Raw genomic sequence first — 19,896 nt, 5'->3', positions numbered from 1 at the left:
ATACAGTAAGTGAGCTAAATTTTAACAGTGCAAACAATGCCACAAAAAGAAAAGATTCATGCCGTTGTCATGATTCGTTGTCATGCCGACCGAGGCTGTTGTGTTTCCCTTGTGGTCTTGTCACTTCCGGAAGGGGCAGTGCTGAAGTAAGTAGCTCGAATACGTAGCTCAATAGGGTATACATGCACTAAGTAGCTCGGCAGAAATCGCATAATCTAGGTCGTGTAGCTCGATTCCAAGAAATCAAGTTCGGTTCAATTTCAGCCGAATTAAGGTGTATACATGGCATTTTGAACTTCGATTTCAGTCGAGCAACGGCAGAAATTCGATTCTCTCTATGTGCATGTAAACGTAGTGACTGTCGTTATCACTATCCATGCTGTAAAATTAATGCTATTCTCCTGAGAAATGCTGGCAAAAGTTGATAAGATTTGATAATCTTATAAATAAATCTTACATAAATAAATAAATATTGTTTTTGACCCAAGACCATAACCCTCCCGCTTTTTTTTTTTACATTCTGTCTGTGTGTGTGTGTGTGTGTGTGTGTGGGGGGGGGGGGGGGGGGGGGGGGGGATCATCTTACTGCATTGTTTGGATTTGCTTTGTTTGTTCTGTTTTTTTTTGTCCCCCATATAGTTTTGGTTTAGCTTAACTTTATTTATTGATTAGCGCAGCCTAAGCTCAGGGTGAGTGGATGGGTGGGTGAGTGGGAGGGGAGGGGAGGCTGTGGGTGTAGTTTATAATTGTCTGTCTTTATTGATGTTTTTGTTTTATTTTTGTATTAGACTGGATTGTCAATCAAAATAGCATATATGTATATCATTACATGCATATTATAATTACAGATTCATTTCTTGCATGGATGTAACTGTAAAAATCTAAATAAGCCATGGGGGGGGAATAAATAAATAAAAAATGTTGACAAAAAAATTTGACTGTTTTTTGTTGTGAACGAGCGAGTCGCCAGAGGTCCGTAACTGTGGTCTGTACCATAGGATACGGACCCGCTTGCCAGCCAATCAGGGCGCAGGATTTGATGGAAACTGCACCTCAAAAAAAATAAATTACACATTATTTACCAGCTGGGAGGTCCGTATCATGAAATACCGTGACCAAGGTCTTGAAAATACCGACCGTATATACAGTATGTATGTATTTTTGTGATAAATACATAGTATACTGAGCATATTTCCCACATTAATACACACACAATACTTTGTGTCTACTGCATCTTCCAGTTCTTTTAAATCAAGGCTGAATATTTACTCCTCTGCTGCTGCCTTTTATTAAACCAAATTTGAGGCTTTTGATTTAATTCCTTGCTCTGCACTGTAACTTTTATTCTGTCGTCTGCCATTTTCCTTTCAGCACGAGCGCAATGCATGATGGTATATGCTGCTTGGTGAGTGACCATCAGTTGTACACTACTTTTCACAATGCACTATGGGACACTAGGAGTCCAATATATAGGGTGCAATAATTCTCACCATACATTCGGACAGCACTATAAAATGGCGAACTCACTATATCACGAGTGATTTCAGACAAAGCGAGAGTTTTCAATTGAAAATCATAACCCACTTCTTCAGAAAGAGCTATTTTTGTGAAAACACCCCAGCTACTAATAAGGTCAGTCTGCATAAGTCCATCACCTACTTTTCTCCCTGCTCTGGTTCTGACCTTCAGCCCATCATATTCTTATATCCTCTCCCCTTTTGAGCTGTTCATGAAACCGATAGCAGACTGTCCAACTGCATTTTAAATATCATGATTACAGTGGATGTGTCAGTTTGTTAGGGTTGCAGTGTGCCATGAGCATTTTTTTTAACAATAAACATACCACACGAGGACTTTTTCATGCAAAAACACTTCTCTCACGGTTCTTTCCACCCAGACAGAATGGGTGATTATCACCTGTCAAACATCACGAATATCCAATTACATTACCCACGTCGATTTTCTACTACGTTTCAATTCGTACGGCAATGAATTGATAGGATACCACTGATACTATTTTATTGTGACCAGCATCATTCTGAATCTGCAGCAGGCCTACAGTTAATATACAAATGATGACAGAGAAAGACTACTTCATAAGTATGAGTTAAAGTAAAAAAAAAAAAAAAAATCACCTTGGGAGCCTAACAGTAAAATATTTATTTATAATATTTAATATTTGTGATTCAACAGCTGTCTGTTCCATTTTGATGACAAGTTAGAATAAATTCAAAGTCAGTTTATGAATGTCACCTTAAATTCATTTCAGTCGTGCCACCCCAAAGGATGTGTGCTGTGTTAACTGCTGTAGTTGAAATTCTTGTTTTCAGCTTAATCAAAAATGAGTCTGCATCGATAGAACAATCAGAGGCAGACAAGTGGTAGAAATGGAGACCGTCAACATTACAGAAACAGAAAGGCAATCATGAAGGGCTGGGAAGAAACAGTGAGATGAGTGAGGAACAAAGGGGAGGGGAAGTACGAGGGAGCAAAACAGAAAGCACGCGAGGAAAAAAGTCGAATAGTGATGCAAGTGTTTGTAATATTAGGCAAGGCAGATTCTGGTGCATCACCCCTGCAGATTCTTCTACCTGACAGCATTTAACAGTACGACAAACCAAATACAAAATCTATGCGCTCGACAAGACGTAATAAACATCTGGAAGAGAACGATCAAGCTCACAGGACATCCAAAACATGAGCCCATTTTTGGATTTTGAAACGAAACTCAAAACACCACTGGTTTTTCATTTTCTCATTTCTGTTCCAGAAAGGAAATCGGAATGACCAAAATATAACACTCGTCCTAAAGTTATGCAACCTTTTTGCTCTCAGCTTATTAAAGGTCCCATGGCATGGTGGTTTGTTGATGCTTTAAACGGGCTCGTGGAGGTTTCCGGATGTTATATCCGCAGCCTTTCTCGAAATGAACCCTCGGCACATAGATATAGCCTCCTGGGAGAAAGCCCCATTTCAGCGCTTTTCCCAGTGCGTCGTTTTGCTAATGAGAAGCAGGAGGCGGGGAAGGGTAGAGGGTGGGGGCGGGTCTTATCATTAATATTCATGACATGTAAACGTGTTACCTCTGATTGGCTAACAGCACTGTGACGCTACCTCCAGCGGGTCAGAACAACCGGATGTGGGTGTCTTACTATGGCAAGAGAGAAGGAACAAACCGCGAAGGGAAAAATACCGCGCGCTGACGTCATTAAGGTGCGACGCGAGGAAATAAAATAAATTCAACAAATGTTTGGGATTTTACTGAACAAACAAACAAATAAAATGAACGAGTGACTTAAAAAAAAAGTGGGTGTCTTTGTAAAAACTGTTTTGATTGGCTATTATAACAGAGCATGCTGCATGCTTTTTGGTTTTGTAGCGCAGAGTACCTGGCTAACTGCAGGAAGCGGTTAGCTGCACAGCTAATGTAGCCATTGCAAGGCTAACGTGGCACCGATTTTAAAACACGGCAAAACGACTTAACAGTTATACACTTACTTGTTCAGTGTTTGTGGCTGATGCGGCAGGGATGCTTGGTACGGACCCAGGCTTCAGTGACAGTTGATGTGCAAAACCTGCCCTGTACTGTCCCAAGTTGTGGAAAGATTCATCAGGAAAATGCTTCCGACAAACATACACCGTCTTAGGTAGACTCGACGGCGTATTATTGGAGTAAATAAAATTAAGCCACTGCGTCTTCAGGGGCTCTCCCGTCAGCAGTAAAAACAGACTCCTTTCTGTGTTGTCACATCCATGTACAGCGCAACTTCCATGTTTGGTGGCAACTTTTGAGCTGGGCGGGCAATCCATACAGTGGGTGGGAATCCAGAGGGGGGGCATGGGGATCATCTCCCTTGCTGACTTAGTAAAGGGAAGAGTTTATCAACGCGCCGTTTTGACGCGCCATTCTCAAATGTTGGGCATAGTTTGGTTTACACATTATGAAATTTCTAGCCACTGGGGTGACTTAAGAAGGTCAGAGGAACTCATTTTAACGTTAAAAAACCTCAGAAAATGAAAATTTCATGCCATGGGACCTTTAAAGAGCATGAAATGTGAACAAAACATTACAACCAATGAGCCAAACGGCAGTGCAGTGGCAGTTTTATCACTACAACTCCAGATTAAAGAGATTAAATATCCAATGCATGCTGAGGCAAAACGCTTGCAAAGCAAGACAGCCTGAAGAGGAGCAGGAGCTTTTTACTCCATTCAGAGAAAGTGATTAAAGATGGAGCATACGGGTAACTAAATACAGCACCGTCTCAAACCTTTTCGTTGATTTTTTATTTATTTATTTTTTTGGGGGGTGGGGGGGGTGTCCCACACTTATCTCGCCCCCCCCCCAAAAAAAAATACAGACCAGACCATTTCACAACACAGAAATGCTATAATATCAAAGTATATGCAATATTAGATCAAAAAATCATTCATTTAAAAAAAGGATATAATATTAAATTCAATGCAATTAAACACTAAATAAAAGTAACAAGAATTTTTTTTTTTTTTTGGGTAGCATTGGTGTAGCCTCCTTTTGAATACACAATTCAAAGGCAACTCCCGATGCACCAGCTTAATGCAGGATTTAGTTTCTTTCTTTCGACCAAGTAATGCCACAACTTCAATAACGCTGAGGTCAGGACTCCAGAGTAGATGACTTTGAGAGCCGATTTTCCAGAAATCCATATTAATATGGGTTGCACAACTAGTCATCATCATGTTACTGACATCAGGTTGCAACCCTGCACCAGAACATCAGCTATTCATAAATTCAATGCAGTGTACATAATTATCTGTACAGGGGAAAGGCTGGGTGTTGGGTAGAAGCATCAAATCCAATCTGAAATAATCCATTTATCAGAAATGGTATTTCTGATCTCTATTTACACAGACCCAATTTTTTTGGAAACACATTGCTGGCATCAAAATGAGCATTTTTTTTCTTCCAAACAATAAGATTTCTCAGTTTCAACATTTGATATGTTGTCTTTGCAATATTTTAAATATACTGTAGGGTTTCCAAAATTAGCAAATCACATATGGACAAGTGTTTTACTGGAAAATTCACCACTCATTTTTCATACCAACTACATCTGGGACATGTAGAATCAAAACTGCGACAAATCTCTATACGTCACTCATGAGGAAATCAATTACTTGTTTTGCTAAATCTGGGTAATCCATTTTGGAATGCGTGTCTATAATTAAAAAAAAAAAAAAAAAAAAAAACACTGGCTTGAAGATAAGAAGTTTAGCTTCTCATGTTGAAAAACTCGCATTTTTCATACGAAATACATCGCAGATCTGAGCGATATTTCCCGATTTCACTGTGATGACATCACTCCCAGCGTTTTCCCACTGACTTGATGCGTGTAGGCAAAATGGTGAGCCAGATCTACATGAAAATCCTTTTGATCTTGCTTTTTTTTTTTTTGGTGGACGTGCCCATATAAGATAAAGGACATTACACGGTGGCACGAAGATATGAAGTTGATCTTCACGTTGAAAATATTTTCACTGGTTTGCCTCACTCACTCGTGAATATATTCACCACCCAAAAATAAACTTCATATCTTCGTGCGACTGTCCATCTCACCTCACTGAGCTCCTACGCAGCAGGTATTAGATTCCCAGGTCTACCAATACTGGTGGTACTTAAAGCATATACACAGAACCATGGCCTCACTTTCGTTTATAAATGCCTTGAGACCTCAAGACAGGCACAGGAATAGTTTTAAGCATTAACAATAAATCTAATATAGTAATTTTTACGAGTAAAGTGATTCATATAGGTAGCGGTCTGAGTGAATGACCTTGACATCTGTGACGTCACCGCAGGAAGGCTATCAGTCTCCTCACCATTTCCGCTATACTAAAAACACAGAGCTGACTGCAACTTCAATCCTCCATTTTGAGCTAATTTAGCGCCATGCTATGTAGATGTGCTGCTGGCGGATGCAGCAACACGACAGAAGCTGGATTTACGTTGTATTCATGGCCCAAGAATGTTCAAGCTGCCAAGATTTGAACGCGTTTTGAGAGAAGCTCACGGGCACACTGGGCGGCTACGAAGTGGTCTCTCCTCTGCACATTTTACTGAAGACACGTACGAAACCTCAGATCTGTTCAGGAGCGTTGGATGTAAGCCCGTATTGAAAGAGGGTGCAGTACCAACAATTAAATAAAACTACAAGTATTTATTTACTTATAAAGGAAGTGAGTTTAGTTGCACCAGTCCTCCCAGAGCATGAGCTGAGGGTTGTTGCTAAAACCTAGGACGGGACAGGACGGAAAATATCACTCAGGCAGTGACCTCCCTGCGGTTGTTGCTAAAACTGGTGGCATCCCGTTCCATCCTGGGTTTTAGTAATTGCCTGTGCCGAGCAGTAATGGCGGAGTACTCAGTATGGAGAGAATGAGTGGGGCAGCCGTCTGATTTTCTCCACTGGATATTGCTGCCATCTCGCTCTTATTTGGAAGAAGCGAATAAACGGTGAACTGAACGAACAAATAAAAGCCAGATTGTATCAAAATCAGCCACAAGATCGGCCTTCAAGAAGTGAGAACACAAACAGGTAAGCTCCGACTCTCATTTAGATAAAAAATAAAAAAATAAAACGTTTACCTGCATTTAGATTAATACATGTAACTTGTATTGTGTGTTTAAGTTACCGGTATAAGATTATTTAATTTGCTTCAGAATGTGATTGTCTCAGTTCATCTGATTATTTAATTAGCCTTTTACGTTTTATCAGTGAAAATGCATGCATGTACATGCATGTTGCAGAAGTTATAACACCTATCCTGTTTTAATGAGAGTCAACCCACAATCAACGAAGTCAAATCAGTCTTAGTTGAGCAAGTCGGTAACGGTATTTCTTACTTTCACCATAAATTATTTATATGACTTTGGTCTATAGCTGTCAAAGGCCTCGGCCTTAAAACCGGTTCCCGCTGTGACGTCACGCACTCGGGGCTGGCTGGCTCAGCAGGGCAGCTCGAATGCCAACTTTGCGGTCGATTTTAACTCAATTTTTTTTTAAATTCCCATTTATGCAGCATACAAAAGTCAAGGATGGAGATACTATCCACTCACATTTATTTAAAAATAAAGGGTCTGTGTATCTCCTTTAAAGCTCATAGGCAACGGTTTCAATTTTATGCACATTTGAAACTTTACATGTTAAAAAAAACCCTCTGTAATTTTCTTCTAGTCCCAAGAAATATTGTTAATAAGTAATAATTAAAATAAGTTAGCGCGGATCGTGGCGAATTTCTGTTCAGCTATTTTCGTGACCACTCGGCGCGTGATGTCATTTCAGTCAAACAAACCGCTTGAGTTGAGTCCACTTCCGTTTACTTACATTGCCGTTCGGCTTGAGTGCAGACGTGCATTCAGGAATTTCCAAAGAAAAACCCCATGCCTTATTATTGTGCAGTGAACTGTAACAACGGGACCGGTTCAGGAAGAAGTTTTTACCTTTTTCCGAGAGAGGAGAAGAGGCAGAGAGAGTGGATTGGCTTTTTCTGGAAGAGGAGAACAGGCGGAGCAAAGAGGGTTGGCTTTTTTCCAAAAAAGGAGAAGAGACAGAGCGAGTAGGTTGGCTTTTTCCGAAAGAGGAGAAGAGGCGGCGCGAGAGGGCTGTTTTTTTCCGAAAAAGGAGAAGAGGCAGAGCAAGTGGGTTGGCTTTTTCTGAAAGAGGAGACGAGGCAGAGAGAGTGGATTGTGTGCATAAAGCCAGAGAGTTGTTTTTTTCCGGAAGAGGAGACGAGGCGGAGAGAGTGGATTGTGTGTGTGAAACAAAATCAAGCAGTTAAAGAAGAAACAGAGCAGCAACGCTCAAGCAAAAAGGCGAAGATTGGAGGTAAACATTTTTACTTTTGCTTGCAATTGACAAGTCAAGAATCCTGAGGGATCCTGTACAATCATTGTGGAAATGAGACAAAGGGATATTTCTTCGCTTAGAGTCGGCTATAAATAGTATAATGCCACGGATGGCAGGCTAATGTGGCCTACCGGCGCACTGTCAAGTAATCGTTCCCTATATCCACTAGGGAGGGCGGTTTAATTATTCTTCAAAAGGGCTCTTATTTAGTATTACGACGAAAGTAGGAATTTATCATAACTACCAGGATAATCGTTTGGGCGCGAGTCTTGTTGAGGTCCAGGGTCACTGCAATCAGAGTCGGCAGAGTCGCTGTTCGATTCTGAGGCCGCACGGTCAAACCAGTGAGCCACATTCACCGATTTCTTCGCAACAGCCATACGTTTATACATATATGGTTTCACCTCTCGATATTTAATCTGGAGAGTTCCTACTTCAAAATCGCTATTGCTTTCAGACATTTTACACAACCTCTCACGACCCAAGTCCGTACATGTGTGCTCGGTTCGCAGGTAAACACAGAGCTGCTCCCAGTCTGTTTGGCTTAAATGACGTCACGACGACGGTCCCCTTGTGGTGAAAGTGCGCATAAGTGATATGTAAACAAACCTTCGGAAATTGGGCAAAACAGTATACTTTAACCGTTTTATTCAATTTTAGGGTTCAAATTACACACCAGGAAGACTGAATTCGCTTTTTAGGTCGTTCTTCTAGACAATAAAGTTGATATTCTACATTTCACCTCCGACCGTTGCCTATGACCTTTAAGGCCAAGCTGATGTCAATGGCTACATATCTTTTTTTAGATCAACAAGCAAAAGGAGAAAAATTCTGGATGTAATGCACAAAATGTTTTAAACTACGTATTAATAGAATTATCCAGCAATTTGTTTCATGCTGGCTCTTTAGCTGGGCGATTTATTTCTATGGGGAAACTATTTCAATGAATGAAAGAGTTCTCAGCCCTAAATGCAGCCCAGACAACTGTTTTGTTTTTTGTTTGTTTGTTTTTTGGTTCATTTAATTATGTGGTGTACGTGAAACCAAACCACACAGCTTGAGCCAAAAGCATCAAATATTGTTCCAATTGGGACTTGGCTGCCAGATACACAAGTGTGAAAGCGCCCTTAGGGCCATGAACCCCAAACTTTGGAACACCAGCCCATGGGACCCTTGTGATCCGACTTCCAACTCCACTTAAAATATACTTTTTGTCCATACTTTTGTCAGTGTCTTTTTCCCCTCTTTCTTTGGAACAGCAACCTTATCATGGTTATTACTGGTGCATACAGTATTGTTTCCCTCTTAATAAAATAAACAAACAATCCTCAATGAGAACCAATAAATGTCCATCCAGTCACAACACACCAATATCCTGACCAACCATACACTCGTATGCAAACAATATGGCGTACCTGAACACTGCTCCAATGTCAAATCAAACAAACTCCATGAAAAAGAAGTCACCATCAAACTCAAGTGGGGAAGGGGGAAAAAAAAATAGCAAACCTATAATCAAGATACAAGAGCTGAGCAAAACTGTTCAGCTGAGTAACTGCTAAGGAAAGATTTTATTCACCATTAACTGCAGCATAAAATGATGTTTGGATGCATGTTCCCTCATCTCATGTTCTCAATGACACTGGATGTTCGCAATGTGCAACACTGGGCTTGTGTTAAGAGCACAAGCCCAGTGCTCCTATCAAATGGAATCACTTTAACAGCACTTAGGGATCAATATGCTATTATTATACCCCATGACATTTTAACTTTGCAAGAACAGACACCATCCATTTCCTGTCTCTTTGGTAGCATTGGATTATACAGTAATGCACAGGGGACACGAACTGGGCATAATGGCACAAAAACTACAATCTAAACTGGATGCTTAAAAGGTATACTCCCCTTCAGATTTTTCAAGTGTAGATCATAAAAAGAATTTTCCCTGACACCCAATTATTTTTCTTTAGTGGGCCGAAAGCTACTCAATTCCAATCACAGACTTTCAATTTTAATAGTTTTTCTTTTCTTTTTAAATAGAACAATTAATGAATTTAGGGCCACGTGGCCCTAAATTTTCCGCTATTTTTTTCTTGCTTCAGCGTGACGCAATAAAAGACTACAGCATGCACTGTGGGATAAATATGAAACAGGAAAGGGAAATGGAGAACTTGAGTGCGTGAATGAAACGCGAAAGATCGACTACAGTAACGGAAAGCAAGAAGAAAAGACGTTATGTTGTGAAGGAAAGGAAATAAATATCAGTGGTCAGCGAGCACCTCGGTGTGATCAGCTGTTCGTTTAGCGACAGAATGACGTAACTGTCAGTGCACGGTCAAAGATAAGCGTGCGCATGTGCACACCTCTGTCTGCTCGACTGTGCAAAGCGGATGATTTCATGCACATTATTTGCTAGAGAATCCCCTCAAATTAAGTAACTTTCCAGCCACAGAACGGCCTGGTTTTTGTTTTATTTTTTAGATATATATTTATTTCTGCAATATCACAATGACCAAATTTCACCGATTTTATGAAATCGAAAGGCCGTCTATTTTTAAGCTTCCAAGCCATTATTAGAATAAAATGAGACACGGTTCGATTTTTTTTATTTATTTCATCATGGACGCGTGAGCACCAGCAGAGAAACACAGACAAGGAGGTACTTACTGTGTCTGATTTGTTGGGGTTCGAGTGAGAGTTGGAGCTGTGCAGAGAACTGTGGTTGTGAGAATTCTCTTGAGGGGAAATACTGGTGCCTGAAAATTAATAAAGAAATAAGGAACAATTAAAAATGGCATTAACAAAGCAGCAGCAAATTAGTCACCTGACCTAGGCTCTGCTGTAGTCGAATGAATAATTAAATTTTTTTTAGTTGCTATTAACTATACAGAAATGGAAAGTACTTGTGCTTCAGTTTGAGATCCTTTGTCACCAGTTAAAGTAAACGTGGGCTGCACATTAGAAAAAAAGCCCGTGTCACATATACATTACAGCACAGCGAAATTCTTTTCACTTAACCCAGCTTGTTAAAAATAAGAAGTTGAGGGTCAAAGCCTGCTCACTTGTTTAATTTTCCATAACAGCATGGATTGGACGCCACTAGCAAGCTGAAACTCAGAAAAATGTCCTGTGCATGTGTGACCACAGCACTAGTGATTTCTAGCTAGAAATACTTGTTATATATTATATATATAAAATAAATAAACCCATGCTCTGCAGTCTTGACTGAATTAATCTCAGATCTGTGCTGTCAGAGAAAATCAATCAACACCTGACTGATCAGATTCAACACTCGCTGTAACAGATGTTGATTAATTTTCAATAACAGCATGGCACTGACATGCACAATACAGCATGAATATTGTCTTTAGTAACATTTCTAGCGAGAAACCACAGGCCTCGGGAAACAAAAGCAGACTCGACACTGCATGTGGAAAAGGCTACGGCATGTGCCGTCACCATGTCTGCTGTAAAAGTGAGACATTATATCCCTCTGGTATCTCCACACAACCCAAACAGGACAAAGAAAAACAGTTTTACGCATAAGAACACAAAAACCATTGCAGCAACAGGGTAGCAAACAGTATAATTATTTTTTCCGATCACAATCGTGTCGTTAACTTTCAGAAATGCCTCCAAAACTAGGAAACAAACTCTGAGAACATCATACAGTAGTATACACAAACAAAAATTATACATCTGCTATGAAGCTAGCATTTGTACAATCTGTTAGTCAATTCAGCATATTTACCGAGACAAACATCAAGTCTGATACACAGGCCAGAATTCCCCCCCCCCAAACATACCCAACGTGACAGCAACCATACATCGTGAAACTGCAGTATGATTACTACCCTAAATACAAATGCTACAGTATATAATCCTGTCCATCACTGTATATATTGTAACTTATAGCATAACTCTGCTGCAGTACTAACTTCTGACACTCGTCTGTAAATACTGCATTTTGCACTTCTGCTTAGATACCAACTGCATTTCATTGGCTTTGTACCTGTACTCTGCACAATAAACGGTTGAACCTAATCTACTGGAGTACGATTCCTGATAAAATGCTGCAGCGTTTAATCTTATCTGCAAAGCCACAGTGTGGTTGCAGGTTTTTACTCCAACCGTCCGTCCTTGGGTGCCCCAGGTTCTCCCTGAGCCCCTAACATGACTTGATACACAAAGACAACATGCATGTCTTCTCTGCGCTGACACCTAGGTAGTGGTATGAACTTCCCCTGGCTGTGGTTGAGGAACAGCTGAGTCACTGTGTGTCCAAACAAACTCAAAAGAACCACCTGTTCAACCAAGAACCTAAACAAGTACTAATTTTAAAAGAAAACGGCAACAAAAATCTCAATCCTTTCGAACAGCTCGATAATTCTCGGACCCTGACCCATTTTCACGAGCGCGAGGATGTATCTGAGACTACAAAGCACTTCTGCGACATCCGTTGCTCTGGATAAAGGTCTGTGCTTCATTCTTTAAAGTTAAATATGCAGATTCTGAAAGGGTATTTATTAAAAAAAGCCAAGCTAATAATGAAAAGTACACAGTTTTGAATACTTGTGACCATCACAGCACCTCAACACTTTTGCACAGAATTCTTTTATAGGCCTGTGTTTAATTTAAGAGCGTGGACTTCATTTTACACAGCGCAGTTAGGGTTGGGGAAACAAGGACACCCAATTAAAGCACCACAAAAGGACTGAAAAGTTGTGCTGAAGCACGATACATTCCCAAAAACAATAACGAACACCATCAGCGCTTTTCCCATTTAACTCCGGACTTTCCAAAAACAATCACTCAAGTAGCTAATACCAGTAAAGGCAGAGTTTATCCGCCTTCATGTTCTGCATGCACAAGCTGTTGCTCAGTGGTGCACAAGACCCATCAGTACACCATCATCCTTGAGTGACGGACATAATATGGAAAACAATCTGTCAGCGATTTCCACTGTTCCGTAAACAAGATTTATACAATTATATATGAGAACACACTCGTCATATTTTGGACAGAAAAGCCAATCATCTAAAGGATCAGTCTAAACGCCAGTTCACACTAGACACGTTTCAAGCACCTTTATCCAAGTGTGCCTGCATAAACTGCACTTAAACATCACACCAGCTGCATCAGAAACATGCGTCATGGCACAAAGCACAAGTGCGGGCGTTGCTCTTCCAGTCTTGCACATCATCTCTTTTTAACTCCTGGAATTCCACTGAAATCACGCAACACTCCGTAGACACAGAACTTTATTACAAATCATAATCTACATGTATAATACATAATCTAAATTACAAATCATAATCTACCATGCACGATAACGACTCATGGATACAAAGACCAAGGCCACACTGCCTTCTTGTCGTTTGCTGAGCTGTGTTGTAATTACAACTGGCCCAACTTCAGTTGTCCCAGTCCTTCATGTTTAATTCACAAGGCTGAACATTTAAGAATAGTTTTCTTTATAAAATCTAAAGGTTGTTGTCGTGCCAGTAGCATACACGTTCTGATGTGATGTGTCCTGTGCGAAAAAAATGCATCAGTGAAATCAAAAGCTACAAGTGCCTGGACACTTGCTGCTCCGCAAACGTGTCGAGGTTTATTTATATGTCCAGTAATTCTTCACTATAAATAGTTGAAAAAAAAAAAAACAGTAGGTGGCATTTTAATCGATACTGTTGAATACGTTCCATTCTGGACCATTTACGATCAAAGACTGAAGACATTAGAGGCAGACCACAGAAAATGATGAACATTTAGTCTTGAAGCTTGGTCATGTTTACTTTAAACCAGTTTCCTGGACATCAACATGAGGGTAAAACATACGTACACGTGAAGGTGGTTGATAATCTGGCTGTCTACATTAGAGCTGTGGGTGTACAGACACAGAAATCATGAAAGCACAGAGCAAATAAACTGACTTTCAGTTTCTTTAGCCTGCCTCCCCCCCCCCCATAAAAAGTCTTGGTTTCAAATTTCAGACAAACCCTAAATTTATGTTACAACCTCTCATCTCAGCACAATGATATTTGCTCTGCTATGCTAACCAACCCATCCTGATAGAATATTAAGCTCCCTTATGACTTTGTGCAAAATAAGACCATTTCTTGTATGGTTATTGGAATAGGAGTTAAAAAAAAAAAAGTAGTATCATAACAGAGATGAAACTAAATGGTGGGTTTAAATTTCAAGAATTCACAAGTGCGCTTTCAGAGCACAATATCCCCTGCTGGCAACTATGCCATAACTCTGGTAAAATGTGACTGAATTTAACGAAATTGCAATATGCGTATTACCGACAAAGAATCCTGTCAAGTTTCGTGAAATTCCTCCAAAAACAGAGAGGAGTTGATTTCAGAAGGCGAGTACCCTTCCTGGGATGGACAGACATTGCCACGACATAATCCCCCTTCAGGCCTTTTGGCCAGTGGGGGATAAAAATTGTGAGGGAAGTTGATTTCAGAAAGCAAGCACACCTTGATGAAATTGCCAAAGTACACGTTTGTTAATAATCAAAGGCATGCCTCTGGTAAAATTTTAATGTGTGTCTAACTGCCAAAGCCTTTTGCCAAGTTTGGTGAAATTCCTCCACAAATTGTGAGCTGATTTCAGAAGAACGTACACCCTCATGAAGCTGTCAAAGTACAAGTTAATCAATCAAGGGTCAAAACCCTGGTAAAATTTTTACAAACGAAATTAAATCACAATATGCGTATTACCGTCATATAACAAGGCCTTTTGCCAAGCTTCGAGAAATTCGTCCAAAAATTGTGAGAGGAGTTGATGTCAGAAGGCAAACACCTTCATGAAATTGTGAAAGTACAAGGTTGTTCATCAAGGGACACAACTCTGGTAAGATGCAACTGAATTGAACAAAATCTGCGTGCTACAGACATATAACAAGGCCTTTTGCTGAGTTTCGTGAAATTCTTCCAAAAATTGTGAGAGGAGCTGATTTCAGAAGGTTGGCACCCTTCCTGGGATGGACATCGCCATGACAATCCCCCTTCGGGCCTTTCAGCCAGCAGGGGATTTATTATTTACTACAGAAAGGCACTTGCTTTGCAAATATAGTTGTCGTGACAAAATTTGGCGGCAAACTTCTGCTATCTTCACTGGAATTTTGTAATTTGTGTAAAATCTGTTCATTTGGTTTCAGTTTGTATCAGTCATCTGACTAGCCAAAGTGCGAAACAGACAGTTAGCGTTAAGGTCAAAAGAAGGTTAACAAAAAAAAGTGACATTTCAGAGACTATGCTACTGTTACAAAAACAACTGCAATTAAACTATATATTTCATGCCCGTTTCATTCAGTGAGATCTGCGAAACTGAAAGTTCTCTAAATTACTGTCAGCTCTTAATTATGTCACTGGCTCACAGGTGTTTCTTTAAAAGACTTCCTGAGACTGAATACAGAATGAAGAGAGTAATAAATCATATTGAGGGTTTAATCAGCTTAGCATTGCGATAAATTCATAACATGTTAGTAGCTGTTTAAGGTCTGAAAATCAAAGTACTCCAAGTTGATATTCTATATGAATATGCAATCCCTATGCACGGCTTGGTCCTGCTTGGACAGTGGAAGTTTCCAGATGTGTGTCACAAGCAGCCATTTGAAAGGAGTGAGAGATTTGCATGGAATAAGAGACGGGAGTGCGTACGTTTCACTATCACACAAACAGTTTCAGGTGTGATATGTACATCTCATGTTGGGACTTAATGGTAGTCAGTTATTTGCACGTAGCGGGTATATGAGCTCTACCCACGTATATCTAAAGAGCCCTGAAATCCTTCTAAAATATTATCTGCATTTAACTTTATAGCTAGTTTGCATTCAAGACCAAACAAAAAACCGTGACTAGAAGCTCTTCCATTTTCAGCTGTGAAAAACAATAAGATATTACTGAGTCTAAACCAAGCTATCAATTCAATTATTTTTACAGGATATTTTCTGGTAGGCAAACTTTCCACACATGACTATGCTATCTAAAGAAATGTTTGACAATTCGAGCTACTCCAGTAACAATTACATTATGCCAGTTCACTATGAAAAAGCAACATTTCCAAAAACAATCATTTAAAACCCAGGCTTTTCTAGTTTAAAGGTATAAAAAAATAAGGTCCTGTTCCTGAAACAATTTCTAAACAACACTTTCGCTATATTATTGGAAACTGTCTCAAAAGGAGTTTCTTTCCTCCACAGAACTCAACTCATAACTGCACTTCAGATGCAGCTGCAGACAGCTGGTAACGTTGATATAGACTATACTTTATCCCACTGTTAAATCTACACTCCTAATTCTAATGATACGAGTGCGCCAACACTTCTGTTACACGTTTACTTCAGTCACTACTGCAATCATTGGATTCCACCCAATTGTTCCAATCCTAGATTTACATGCTAAATCTCACCATCTCCATATCAATGCAAATTTCTTGCATGGGTTGTCTCGTTCTGCATCTTAGGACAGGATAAGACTACATGATGGTCACCATTTCCGATGAGACAATCATAGTGCCATAAATTCTTGCCATGTCTTGGTCCAGAGACTGACCACACCAAGTTTGACCCTGATTGAATAATCACTCTGGCTGTTGTGTCTCAATGGAGGAGGGTCAATAAATTGTCAGTCATGGCTATCAAGGAACATGTCAAATCCAAGTCCTTCCCACACCATGTGGCGCCGATCTCAGTTTCCGTAGCCCTCTGCCTCTCGCCTATTACATAGCTAGGGTTACAGTGGGGGGCTAGTCCTCTGGTAACCACGAGAGTTTGACTCCCCACTCGCATCTGTATTGCAGCGTGCCTTGCCAGACGGCAGCAGGTACCATTTTTATGATGGTCTTTGGTACGACCTGACCGTGAGTAGAACTCGCGATCTCCTGATCGAGATGCAGACACGCTAACCACTAGGCCAACTCGTGGTGTAAGGAACATGTTGTACGAGTTGTCAAACTAGGCGAGAAAACACAGAAAACTCTGACATGCTAGCCTTTTCATCTGGATGTCGTGAGGAATCCCAGACCAGATGTTACTGTCCTTCGATTATGTCACACTACAAGTCCTGCTTTTCATTCCCGATGTTCATATTCTGGCCTAATGCTGGAAATTTGTCAGCCTCGACAACATCATGTCAAAATCAGGCTGAATTCATGTAGTCTGATCCTGGCGTTATTGCTTAGTGTATTGCTGAGCTATACTGAAACTACCACCACAAGTACACTGTTGCGTGGCAGTAAAAGCATCTTCAATCCCTAACTAACCTTACAGATGGATTGGTCCGTTTAGTCAGCACAGGATAAGGCGTTTATGATCATACCTCCATCCCTGTCTCTGGCCCGGTGGAGATGTGTGGATTTAGCTCTGCTGTGTGCACTGCTCTCTGTGTGCTTGTTGTCAGGACTGTCTGATCTGCGCACCATCTTACACGGCGGAGTGCCATCGCTGCTCTCTCGCATCTTCTCATGTCTGTGATCACCGCCTGGGTGACTCTTCGATGAGTATTTAAAAGTCTGCAAAGGGAAAAGACAGACATTCCTCCCTTCAGCACGCAACCATACACCTTTATCAGATACCTGATCAACCTCCATGAGGCTTTACATTCACACACATTCAGGCAGCTCTTAACAGAAGGTTGAGTCATGACACGAGTGGGAGGGATATCAGGATGGCATTTAACACAAGCAAAACAAAGTATTACAGCTGCATCTGAGACACCCCAGGCCACACGTCTAACAGCTGTTGAACTTATTAATGATGTGTGAATTTTATTGTAGATCTTACAGCGTATTTGTATCATTACTATCGGGTCAGATTGTTGTTTACCACCAACTCTCGACCAAAATATGTACAAGGAAACAGGTCATTGAATAATTCAGTCTGAGTGACATTAGTTTTCATGAACTAAGGTTTTTGTTTTTTTTTTTACATTTTTTAAACTATACAGTCAGCGTGAAAAACTGCCACATTCAGGCCTTATCTCAGCCAGCTAACTTCATAGCTTGCCGCTAGCATTAGCTTATGAAACTCGTTAACGTTAGCGCAAAGCTAACATCAGAGCTAACGGTAAAATTCGACGCCAGGTTCGCTCACAGGGTCACTGAGAAGAATAAAGAGCTCGGTGTACATGTTGTGTGTTTATTTTCTACAGAAACCAATGTCCTTTTGAGACTTTTGCGGTCTGTTTTGCGCACAGAGGCCTGTAATGCTGGAGAAGCCTGCGCCCTTTTAATCTGATTTATTTGAGCTTAGCTTAGCGCTACCTGATAGGGCTGAGAGTCCCTTCGGTCGTTGCACCTACAAATAGAGAGAAAACACGTTAGAGACACGAAAAGTCAAACATGTCTGGAGTTCAACGTCTAAACAAACTGCAACAGCCGCATAAGCTTCATTGGGCAAGTTTCTACTTATTTTGGTTTCACTAAAAATGGCGGACTGTCAAAGAGGAGAAGGAAAAGAAGGAAAAAAAATCGTAGTGCAAAAATATAGGTCTTTACCCATCGCCGAGTCTTGGTTGTTTCCTTGTATACATTACCATCAATGCCGTGTTAGTGTGTGCGTGAAGTAGATGTGAAAGATGGGTTGCTTATATGTTTTTTGTTTTATTTTGGTTTTGTTGTAGGCTATCGAAAACCCGATCTCATCTATTATTTCAAGAGTTCTGGCTGTGCGAGTCGCTCACGGCCTCTGCTAATCGGAAGAGCGCCCTTGGTCCATGTCCCTCTCCCACACCAAACTCTCAGCCTCGACATCGCCCCGCCCCTTTTCGCTTACATCCGGACTATTCGCCCCATACATCGCCCCGCCCCTTTCCGCTTCCATCCGGACCATTTGCCCCATACATCGCCCCGCCCCTTTTTGCTTACATCCGGACCATTCGCCCGACACATCGCCCCGCCCCTTTTTTGCTTACATCCGGACCATTCGCCCGACACATCGCCCCGCCCCTTCTCGCTTACATCAGGACCATTCACCCGACACAACGCCCCGCCCCTTTTCGCTTACATCCGGGACTTTCTCAGCCACATCGGATAAACTCGGCTGTAATCGTCCATTTCCGTCGAGTTTACAGAAGGAAAGGCGATTGCGCCTCTGTGTGGTTTTAAGGGGTTGGGTCGCATTCCCCAAATGTTTACTGAGGCAAATTTTACCTTTTTTTTTTTTAACCTTACTTTGCAATTTAATCTTTTCAATCCGCATGTTAGATTTGGGTGGTGTAGTGGTGAGCACTGTCGCCTCACAGCAAGAAGGTTCTGGGTTCGAGTCCAGCGGCCGACAAGCGCCTTTCTATGTGGAGTTTGCATGTTCTCTCCGTATATGCTTGGGTTTCCTCCAGATCCTCCAGTTTCCCCCAAAGACATGGCTCTAAATGTGTGAATGGTTGTTTGTCTCTGTGTGTCAGCCCTGCGATAACCTGGCGACTTGTCCAGGGTGTACCCCGCCTCTCGCCTATAGTCAGCTGAGATAGTCTGCAGCTTGCCTGCGACCCTGTAGAACAGGATAAGCAGCTACAGATAATGGATGGGTGGTGTAGTGGTTAGCACTGTCGCCTCATGGCAAGAAGGTCCTGGGTTCGAGCCCAGCAGCCAACGGGGACCTTTCTGTGTGGAGTTTGCATGTTCTCCCCATGTCTGCGTGGGTTTCTTCCACAGTCCAAAGACATGCAGGTTAGGTTAATTGGTGGCTCTAAATTGACCGTAGGTGTGAATGTGAGTGTGAATGGTTGTTTGTCTCTCTGTGCCAGCCCTGCGATAACCTGGCGACTTGTCCAGGGTGTACCCCGCCTCTCGCCTATAATCAGCTGGGATAGGCTCCAGCTTGCCTGCAACCCTGTAGAACAGGATAAGCAGCTACAGATAATGGATGGGTGGTGTAGTGGTTAGCATTGTCGCCTCACAGCAAGAAGGTCCTGGGTTCGAGCCCAGCGGCCGACAGGGGCCTTTCTGTGTGGAGTTTGCATGTTCTCTCCATGTCTGCATGGGTTTCCTCCACAGTCCA

At 41.3% G+C, this 19,896-nt stretch overlaps 1 protein-coding gene across 3 annotated transcripts in view; it reads right to left on the bottom strand.

Annotated features, from left to right (window-relative positions):
* Positions 1–18,664, bottom strand: part of waca (WW domain containing adaptor with coiled-coil a) — a 61,136-nt gene extending 42,472 nt beyond the window's left edge. Inside the window, exons 1-4 of one of the 3 annotated variants that reach the window (XM_060940084.1) lie at positions 18,396–18,664; positions 18,162–18,195; positions 17,219–17,411; positions 10,554–10,642 (exon numbers count right to left, since the gene is read on the bottom strand). In XM_060940084.1, coding sequence (XP_060796067.1) covers positions 10,554–10,642; positions 17,219–17,411; positions 18,162–18,195; positions 18,396–18,436 — 357 coding nt within the window. In that variant the 5' untranslated portion in view covers positions 18,437–18,664. The remainder of the gene's footprint in view (positions 1–10,553; positions 10,643–17,218; positions 17,412–18,161; positions 18,196–18,395) is intronic. The other 2 variants (XM_060940083.1, XM_060940085.1) reach the window with 2 other exon arrangements.
* Positions 18,665–19,896: the final 1,232 nt, after the last annotated feature.

Source organism: Neoarius graeffei, chromosome 14 (assembly GCF_027579695.1).
Source record: "Neoarius graeffei isolate fNeoGra1 chromosome 14, fNeoGra1.pri, whole genome shotgun sequence".
NCBI lineage: Eukaryota > Metazoa > Chordata > Actinopteri > Siluriformes > Ariidae > Neoarius > Neoarius graeffei.
Note: the sequence above shows the minus strand (reverse complement) of the source record. Positions and strands in the feature narration are given on the sequence as shown.